Source organism: Quercus suber, unplaced genomic scaffold (genome assembly GCF_002906115.3).
Source record: "Quercus suber isolate HL8 unplaced genomic scaffold, Cork oak 2.0 scaffold_328, whole genome shotgun sequence".
In the NCBI taxonomy this organism is placed as follows: domain Eukaryota; kingdom Viridiplantae; phylum Streptophyta; class Magnoliopsida; order Fagales; family Fagaceae; genus Quercus; species Quercus suber.
Window position 1 is genome coordinate 216,274 of NW_027069781.1, and position 10,956 is coordinate 227,229.

General features: G+C 37.7%; 1 protein-coding gene across 1 annotated transcript; it reads left to right on the top strand.

Moving 5' to 3' along the window:
* Positions 1 to 293: 293 nt before the first annotated feature.
* On the top strand, positions 294 to 2,768 carry LOC112004191 (pentatricopeptide repeat-containing protein At4g14050, mitochondrial). Its single transcript, XM_024036424.2, is given in 5 exon segments — positions 294 to 843; positions 846 to 989; positions 992 to 1,034; positions 1,036 to 1,142; positions 1,145 to 2,768. Coding segments are annotated over 5 exon segments (1,821 nt in total). The 5' UTR covers positions 294 to 482; the 3' UTR covers positions 2,311 to 2,768.
* The last annotated feature ends 8,188 nt before the right edge of the window (positions 2,769 to 10,956 follow it).

Consider the following 10,956-nt stretch of genomic DNA (forward strand, 5'->3'; position numbering starts at 1 on the left):
TTATTGTCAGTTTCTTTAAGATATTTTCTGCTCTCCCCATGTGTGTGTTAAAATAATTAGTATTCTCTAAAAAAAAAATAATAATAATAATAGATAACATTTGGTTTGGTAAAATTTTGGAGGAAGAAAGGTAAATTCAAAATAAAAATTTAATCATGTTTTAATTGAAATATAGACTTATAATTTGAAGACTTTTCATATTTTATATGGATTTTGATTAATAACATACGCTCGTGCACGTACACATATATATATATATATATAAAATAACAATAATTTCGAAACTTATTGAAATGGTATCGATACCGAAATATTACATTCTAATAAAGAAACTGAAACGGGTTCTGAAACGGTGTTAAGAGCATCGGTCACTTCATTGGCGCTAGTATTATACATCAGAGGCTCTGCCCTCTTTGGCTAACTAACGTTGGACTCAAAAACAAAAATCCTTACCTGATAGATTTAAACCAAAACGGTGATGAATGCTTATCTCTCACTATCTCCATCAACTCCAACTTTGTGTGAGGCGCCATACCCCACTTACTGCCAAAAACCTTCATGCCCAAATTATCAAAGCTGGCCTAGAGTACTGTGGTCCTTTGCCCAACACCCTCATAGACAGGTACGGCAAATGTGGTCTCATTCAAGATGCCCTTCACTTGTTCGACGAAATGCCCCACAGAGACCATGTCTCATGGGCCTCCATTCTCACTGCCCACAACCAGGCCAACCTCCCCCACCTAACTCTTTCCATGTTCCCCTCCATGCTCAAGGATGATGAGTTAGTACCTGACCATTTTGTGCTTGCTAGCCTCGTTAAGGCATGTACTGCCTTGGGTGCTATTCGAAAGGCAAGCAAGTGCATGCCCACTTTGTGTTGTCCCCATTTCGTGACGACAATGTTGTCAAGTCATCCTTAGTTGATATGTATGCCAAGTGTGGATTACTTGATAACGCACGTGGGGTTTTCGATTCAATTTCTTTGAAAAATTCGTTTCTTGGACTGCTATGATATCCGGGTATGCTCGACAGGGAGGAAATCGAGGCTAGTGACCTGTTTCAGAGGGTACCAGTCAGGAATTTATTTTCTTGGACAGCCTTTATTTCAGGGTTGGTACAGAGTGGGAATGGGGTTGATGCTTTTATTTATTTATTGAAATGCGAAGAGAAGGAGTCAACATAGTTGATCCATTAGTTCTTTCAAGCATTGTTGGTGCAAGTGCTAATCTAGCAGTGCTGGAACTTGGGAAGCAGATTCATGGCCTAGTTATCACTCTTGGTTATGAGTCTTGCATATTTATAAGTAATGCCCTTGTAGATATGTATGCCAAATGCAGTGATATTCTGGCTGCAAAGGAAATTTTTGGTAGGATGCAACGAAGAGATGTAGTTTCTTGGACTTCTATAATCGTTGGGATGGCTCAGCATGGGCAAGCAAAGGAGGCATTGGCTATTTATGATGAGATGATTTATGCTGGAGTAAAGCCAAATGAAGTGACCTTTGTTGGATTGATTTATGCTTGTAGCCATGTTGGCTTAGTAAGTAAAGGCCGTTATCTATTCAAATCCATGAAGGAGGATTATGGGATTAATCCTTCTCTGCAGCACTACACATGCTTCTTGGATCTTCTTAGTCGGTCAGGACAGCTAGATGAGGCTGAGAATCTCATTAATGCAATGCCATTTAAGCCTGATGAACCTACTTGGGCAGCTTTACTAAGTGCCTGCAAGCACCGTAATAATATTGAAATGGGAATTAGGGTTGCTGATCATCTATTAAGTTTAGAACCAGAAGATCCATCTACATATATACTGTTGTCTAATATTTATGCTAGAGCTGAATTGTGGGAAAAGGTTTCAAAGGTGAGAAAGTTGATGGCATTCATGGAAGTTAAAAAGCAACCAGGCTATAGTTGTATTGAATTGGGAAAGGAAAGTGAAGTGTTTTATGCTGGGGAGACCGCTCATTCTATGAAGGATGTGATTTTTGGTTTGCTTAAGAAGTTGGATGCAGAGATGAGGAGAAGGGGTTATGTTCCAGATATTAGTTCTGTTTTACATGACATGGAGTGGCAAGAGAAGGAAAGACAACTATTTTGGCATAGTGAGAGGTTGGCTGTGGCCTACGGGTTGCTTAAGGCTGTCCCAGGGACAGTTATTCGGGTAGTGAAGAATCTTCGTGTTTGTGGAGACTGTCACACAGTTTTAAAATTCATAAGCACCATTATGAAGAGGGAAATTGTTGTCAGAGATGCCAATAGATATCACCATTTCAAGGACGGGGAGTGTTCATGCAATGATTTTTGGTGATATTGTGGCTCTGCGTCAGAATTTTTCCTTTGGTTTTTCATGTGTCTGCCATCTATTGATCATAGGTTCAAGTCTGAATCTGCTTGATCAGGCGTCTTGTAGTTAGCCTTTTCCTTTCATTTTGGTTTTTTAATTTCTGAGGCCTGCTAATTTTATTGGAACACATGTCGCCTAACCTGTGATGTCAGCACCAATGGTTTAAATGACATTGATCCCATATTTTCAACCTCCAAGCCAAGGAAAACATAGGCTTTACGGTGAAAGTGGCTGACGTTTACCTATAATTGTGGGTATTGCATTACCACTTCAGGGGATATGTATTCCTCGACGAATTGTTTTCTCTTATTTTTGCTTTTGGGAGATTTCTCTTTTAAATTTTGCTCTCTTTCGATCATGGAATTGAGTATCACTGGCTTGATGAAGCAGAATTTATATGAAGCATTGTGAGAAATTTCATATGCTTTGTTGTTTATTAATTAATCTTGAACTCTACGTCACTAGAGGTCCTAGAGGATAGTCGATCCTTCAAAGTAAAGGAGCATATTTGTTAATGGAATTTAGGCATTTACAATGTAAAGCTAAAGGCTCAGCAGAGGCTGCTCTTTTGGATCTGACTAAGACATTAATTATCTTGTTCAAAACGGAATCAGTCTATAACCAAGCAACGAGCTGTAATACTGATCAAATCTCGATATTTTAGGACCTTAAGAATTAAGATAACATAAAGATAAAAGCAATTTGTTCGTTATTGTATTATCACTCATATACAACCCAGTAATTAGAGGAATAATAAATTGCTACCCATTAATATTTACCGGGAAAAAAAAAAAGGTACTTGGAAACTCAGAAATATTTAATTTGATAAATTATACCAACATACTTGAGGTTTTAGGAAGTGTCGGTTTAGAATTTTTTAGCTAGGTCTTTTTTTTTCCCCATTTTTTTTTCTTGGCTTTCAACAAATAAACAGATATATTAGCCTTTTAAAGAAATTATTTAATTTATTTCCCTTTTTAATAAATAAGTTCTAAAAAAATACGCAAAGTAAAATCATTCAAAATGATTCGTTCTCCAAACTAATAGGTGGGAGGATAAAAAAAATTTTAATTTCTCTCATTTTTGTTTGGTTGGGAGTAAAAAAGTGGAGTGATGAAAAAAGTGAGTTTGTATAAATATACTCATATGCCCTTATTAAAAAATGATGGTCAATTAAAATAAAAAAGTGACAAACAACAAAAAAAGAAAGAAGCAATTATCCAATTTATTAAAAAATAAAAATTATGTCCTTAAAAAATCATGTCTAGTTAAGAGAGAGAGAGAGAGAGAGGAGCTTGACGAATGGCCCATGTGCAAATGGGCATTCTCGTCCATTAAGCAGCCTCATTTTCTCCCTTCAGTTTTCTCTCCATATTAGTGGGCCCATGGAGAAAACACCTGGACCGCACTATTGATTTTCCTTTCTCTCCACCTAACCAAACACACACCAAAAAAGTTTTCTTTTCCATTTTCTCTCAAAAGTTTTCTATTCACCTTATTTCACCTCAAAACAAACACGCCCTTAATCTTCAGTTTTCTAACTGTTGTAAGAGTATTTAAAGCAGATAGGTGGGTTCTGGTTAGTTCAACTGGTAAAGGTCTTTGATGGTTGAATAAGAGATCTGATGTTCAATCCCCGCCTACACCAAAAACTAATTGGTGTCTTGGTCTGATGATAAAGCGGACGCCATAAGTTGAAACTTTATAAAATAAATAAATAAATAAATAAAAATAGATAGGAATAAACTCCATCATTAGGATGAGTGGTCCTTCAAACACTTAATCACTCATCTTAACACTTCACTACTAATTTTGACAACTCATATAAGATCAATTTAAATTTAAGCTCAAAGTTAAATACAGTTAATAACCCATGTGGACAATTCTTAGGCAATGGGTTACGAGTCGAGTCAAATCTGACCCAATTACTAATATGTTCCACCCGTCCATACTATGAACTATAGTCAGAAATGGGTCCTCCCAATCTCTAATTCAATCCTTCCTTCATACAGAAAGTGGAGTGTGTAAGGTATGAGTACTATGTTAAGTCATCATCTAAACTACCATAGTACATCACTCATAATATTTCATCAATGTCCCAAATTATTTTATAGCACTAGTTCAAGTTTCTTTAATACCCTTTCAAAACTCAAAGCAACATTTGATCCCATAGCATATAATATGCTCATGATTATGTTGAAAAACAAAGATTCATCATAATCATTAGGACTATATGCCATAGAATGAATAGTGTTCTAAATAATCTTTGAGAGCACTCATGCTAATTCATTCACACTTGACTGCTTTCCTAGACATGCTCTATAAGATTGTATTTTATCATGGCCCTAAGATGACATGCTAAGTAGCGACATCAAGCCTTCATGACATAGTTCTAGGTCAAAAAGGGAATAAAATAGATCATGTAATGGTAAACAAAGCCTCATATAGTGACAATGTAGGGATTTATGCAACCACTCCCTTAATTTGTTGACTACATCATTTATAGTATAATTTGTAAGCTATGGCAGAGCTCCCACTCGCTGGTCAAGATGATCACTTTCTCACTTTCCAAAATGCCAAAGTGATCGCTATGTTTCATCTCACTCACTACTTGAGCACCATGGTGATCATTCATGTGAGTAGATTAATCTAAGCATGGTGACATATTCTCAAATAATGTGCTCATTATACAATATCTATCACATTAAAACATGAATTAAAATTAATAACCTCATTATTGCATATGATATGTGATGATACGATGTAAAATCAGTAGACTGAATGCTTCGGGCTTCAATGACAAGAGAATCACTTAGAAAACCTAAAAGAGAAGAACACACAATCAAAGGTGACCGACGAGGACCAGCCAAGAATCCTCCAATGGTAAAGTTAGTATTTTCTCTCAAATTCTAGAATTCCAATCTCTTTGGAAGTGTTTGAAAGACTTACCTTATTTTGGCGTAAAGAAGGCTTATATAGCATCTGAAACGGTTAATTGTCTGATAACTTCCCCTATTATTGAGGAGGTCGAAAGGTTCAGAGTTAACTCCCATAACTGCCTTAGAAGTTATTATTGTTTGGCCTTATTCTCCATAACCGTCATTGAGAGCAGTTTTGTGGCTATGAACCTCGGTTCTTACTTGTGCTATGAAATAGGAACACGGAGCTCGTCCAAGACCCATATAGAAAAATACGCTCAGAACGTACGGAGGTCATCCAACCATCATTTTGGATGGACGAGCGTTCAATACAACTCATTTTCCTATCCTTACCCTAGACGACCATCATGGATGATTTTGGACTTGGTGTATTTATTACGCCATTAGTTGCCCCCTTGTTTATAGGTCGTTTAGGCAACTGTATAGCCTAATGCCCTTCTTTGGATGTATGTATTTATGTCAGTGATCAAGTTTGCCACGTGTCACAACCCAATTAGTGGCTGGTCACGTCGATTCATTTTTTGAGGAGCATGCCACGTGTCACTATTTGGTTGGTCATGTTGCTTTGGATGCTGAAGTCCGTTGTTTATAAATAGTGGAATTCCTTCGCTATTCTTTACATTTCTGAAATTTTCTTCTTTGACATCCCTCGTCTTAGTGCCTCGTCTAGAAGTTTCCTGCGTCTATAGTCTCTTTTCGTCTAGCTCCAGGTATTTTCTCTATCCTCGTCCTTAGATTTTAAGTTTCCTTAAAGAATGTCTAAGGTTGTCCTTTCTTTGTCTAGCAATAGTGTTGATAACGCCATAGACGAGTATTACGACCCTAGTAGTTTTAGTGGCTCCAATGATAATAGTAGTAGTGGTAGCAATTGTAGCAATGGGGGAAACACCATGGACGAATACAAGTTTGGTGTCCCTGGGGTTCCCATAGAGGTTCTTCAAGAAGAACTAAGGACGAGGGCTGAGTCCGGGTCTAGGGCTAGTACAAGTGCTCCCTCATCTACTGTTCAAGACGAGGTTGAGATAGTTTACAGCTGTGCTATAGGGGTTGCTTCTAAGACAGATGAGAAAAGGTTAGACTCCCTTAAGACTTGGTATCAAATTCCCGAGGATCTAAACCCCAGGTTACCAGTACAAAGGGAGTGGTGTTGCCAACCCCATTTTGGTGTTGGCATTTATGAGGCTTCTCTCTTGGGGAGTTTGAGGTTGCCTTTTAATGCCTTTGCCAGGGAGTTGCTCACTAGATTGGGTTTAGGTATATGTCAATTCAATCCCAACGCGTGTTAGTTGTCTTTATGCAGGTTTTGTGAAATGAGGTGTTTGAAGGGGATCGTCCTCTTACTGTGGACAAGTTCCTTTACTGCTACAAACCCTCGGAGATTAACCAATCCCCTGGCTTCTACCAATTCACAGCTAGAGGGAAATATTATAGGTTAATAAAGTCCCTAGTCACCTCAGATAGGAACTGGAAGACATAGTTCTTCTTCATCTCTAGTTTCTAGGCTGGACACCCCGTTGAGGTTGGCAGGGATCCATTTGCTCCCTATACAGGAGAGTTGGGGAACCTTCTTCCTGAAAGTATGCTTAAGGTTATCATTTTATTATTTATTGCATTTATTCTTTATTGTAGTCGTCTTATCAGCTCTGCTTTTTCCCTCTCTTTTTTTAAGGTGTTAAACGACCTCATTTGAGTAGGTTTTACATTGAACGAGTCCAAAAGGCTCGTCTATACACTAATAGGACTTTCCATTCCTTGGTAAGTCTCTAATGTCTTGTCACTTATACTTGAGCACCACGGTGATCATTCATGTGAGTAGATTAATCTAAGCATGGTGACATATTCTCAAATAATGTGCTCATTATACAATATCTATCACATTAAAACATGAATTAAAATTAATAACCTCATTATTGCATATGATATGTGATGATACGATGTAAAATCAGTAGACTGAATGCTTCGGGCTTCAATGACAAGAGAATCACTTAGAAAACCTAAAAGAGAAGAACACACAATCAAAGGTGACCGACGAGGACCGGCCAAGAATCCTCCAATGGTAAAGTTAGTATTTTCTCTCAAATTCTGGAATTCCAATCTCTTTGGAAGTGTTTGAAAGACTTACCTTATTTTGGCGTAAAGAAGGCTTATATAGCATCTGAAACGGTTAATTGTCTGATAACTTCCCCTATTATTGAGGAGGTCGAAAGGTTCAGAGTTAACTCCCATAACTGCCTTAGAAGTTATTATTGTTTGGCCTTATTCTCCATAACCGTCATTGAGAGCAGTTTTGTGGCTATGAACCTCGGTTCTTACTTGTGCTATGAAATAGGAACACGGAGCTCGTCCAAGACCCATATAGAAAAATACGCTCAGAACGTACGGAGGTCATCCAACCATCATTTTGGATGGACGAGCATTCAATACAACTCATTTTCCTATCCTTACCCTAGACGACCATCATGGATGATTTTGGACTTGGTGTATTTATTACGCCATTAGTTGCCCCCTTGTTTATAGGTCGTTTAGGCAACTGTATAGCCTAATGCCCTTCTTTGGATGTATGTATTTATGTCAGTGATCAAGTTTGCCACGTGTCACAACCCAATTAGTGGCTGGTCACGTCGATTCATTTTTTAAGGAGCATGCCACGTGTCACCATTTGGTTGGTCATGTTGCTTTGGATGCTGAAGTCCGTTGTCTATAAATAGTGGAATTCCTTCGCTATTCTTTACATTTCTGAAATTTTCTTCTTTGACATCCCTCGTCTTAGTGCCTCGTCTAGAAGTTTCCTGCGTCTATAGTCTCTTTTCGTCTAGATCCAGGTATTTTCTCTATCCTCGCCCTTAGATTTTAAGTTTCCTTAAAGAATGTCTAAGGTTGTCCTTTCTTTGTCTAGCAATAGTGTTGATAACGCCATAGACGAGTATTACGACCCTAGTAGTTTTAGTGGCTCCAATGATAATAGTAGTAGTGGTAGCAATTGTAGCAATGGGGGAAACACCACGGACGAATACAAGTTTGGTGTCCCTGGGGTTCCCATAGAGGTTCTTCAAGAAGAACTAAGGACGAGGGCTGAGTCCGGGTCTAGGGCTAGTACAAGTGCTCCCTCATCTACTGTTCAAGACGAGGTTGAGATAGTTTACAGCTGTGCTATAGGGGTTGCTTCTAAGACAGATGAGAAAAGGTTAGACTCCCTTAAGACTTGGTATCAAATTCCCGAGGATCTAAACCCCAGGTTACCAGTACAAAGGGAGTGGTGTTGCCAACCCCATTTTGGTGTTGGCATTTATGAGGCTTCTCTCTTGGGGAGTTTGAGGTTGCCTTTTAATGCCTTTGCCAGGGAGTTGCTCACTAGATTGGGTTTAGGTATATGTCAATTCAATCCCAACGCGTGTTAGTTGTCTCTATGCAGGTTTTGTGAAATGAGGTGTTTGAAGGGGATCGTCCTCTTACTGTGGACAAGTTCCTTTACTGCTACAAACCCTCAGAGATTAACCAATCCCCTGGCTTCTACCAATTCACAGCCAGAGGGAAATATTATAGGTTAATAAAGTCCCTAGTCACCTCAGATAGGAACTGGAAGACAGAGTTCTTCTTCATCTCTAGTTTCTAGGCTGGACACCCCGTTGAGGTTGGCAGAGATCCATTTGCTCCCTATACAGGAGAGTTGGGGAACCTTCTTCCTGAAAGTATGCTTAAGGTTACCATTTTATTATTTATTGCATTTATTCTTTATTGTACTCGTCTTATCAGCTCTGCTTTTTCCCTCTCTTTTTTTAAGGTGTTAAACGACCTCATTTGAGTAGGTTTTACATTGAACGAGTCCAAAAGGCTCGTCTATACACTAATAGGACTTTCCATTCCTTGGTAAGTCTCTAATGTCTTGTCACTTCGGGGTTAGACCCTAAGCCGTCTGCTGAAGCAATTGTCCACGAGCTTACCGTCTGTAGATGTGAGAGATCGCGCCCCCGACCCACTTTTATTGTGTGTTAGGCGAAACCCACGTAAATGGGTGAAGTCGTGTTATTGCCTCTCAAAATGGAGGTTCGACTAGTTATATTTTCTCCCTTAGATTAAGGGTTTTACAATAGAGTCGTCACTTATTTAATTATTGGAAAAAATAAGAAAACCATAATTGAAAAATTCCTTATTTTAGTAATTTGAAATTTGAATTTACATTGATCATAGGAAATTACATGGCTTTGGTCCTAGATACAATCTAAGGTAAAGTACATGGCTTTGTTTCCTAGTTACAATCTAAAAAACGAAAATTAAATAGATTAGCATTTGATCTACTAATTCTCGATCTAAGTTTAGAGGTTATGTTACAAGGTGGGAAGGTGTTAGGCACCCACCTTGCCTGGTGAAACCGATTTTCTAGACTATGGTGGCCAATAATCATATCATATCATCCAATATGTCAATCAATTTACATGTTGAATTTAATGTGTGTGCATGTGATAAACCCTAATTCAATTTATTAAGCATTGCATTTAGATTGAAAAATAAATTCTAGTGAATGTGTGTGGATGGTGATAACCTAGATTCAAGGATTTGAAAGAATTATTAAACAAACATGTTTTTTATATTTTTGATGTAGATTTAAGATTAAAACTAGTGATATGCATGAACATGTGATGAACAACTAAGAACATATAAAAACAATTAAGAACATTCAAATATATTCAAGGGAATTTAAATGATTACTATCATACTTTAATCTTAAATTCTCATCATGATAACACAAAAAACAAGTTAGGGAAAGGGATTATACTTTCATGCAAGATCCATACGATGGAGGAGGAGACTCTTGGTAGAGATCCTAAGAGTGGAAGAAAAAAGAAGAACTAGGAGAGGGAGAATAAGTCTCACTCAATACCTTGAGTCTCAAGAAGACCAGAATATGACAAAATTACTCAACTTCACTAAAACTCAAGAAAGGAGAGGAGAGGGAATTTTTTTTGTGTTTCTGGAATGAAGGAAAGGGAGGGTTTATACAGTAGTGGTAGAGGGAATATGAATGGAATGCCATTAATGAGGGTTGTCAAAGAATCATGAACCTAGACCTCATTTTAGCCTTGGGGAAAATTTAGTACATTAAATAGAAAGATTGATGAGAGTGAGAAGCAAGCCAAAATTTGGTTTTCCCGTAGCTGCTATAACAGCCTATAGAGCCAATTTCGAAAAATCATATCTAACTCAATTATGATAGGAATTGTCTCGTTCTTATGCTCAAATTGAAGCCCTGGATGTCTAGTTTCTGAGAAAATTAACCTCATTCACAGATTCAAAATATTCTGCGAGATATCGATGAAATGGTGAGCAGAGGTCATTTGTTAGAAAATGGTTTCAGCACAATTAACATTAATAGGTCCCAAATTAGCTCCCAATTAACATTAAATGACTCCAATCACTCCCATTTCAGACTTAATTGGATCCAAATTTACTCTACTTAAAAGATAATTGCACAAATTACTCATTGAATAATTAATGTTTAACTATCTAATTAATTAGGTGTATGCAACCTCACCATAAAATGTAGTCCTAACTAATCAAATTATGACATGTCATTGATCTCAAATAGATTACACTTATAACCAATTGAAATCAATTGTTCATAATCACATATAGTAGGACTAAATTTGTGATAGCGAATCTCAGCCATTAAAAC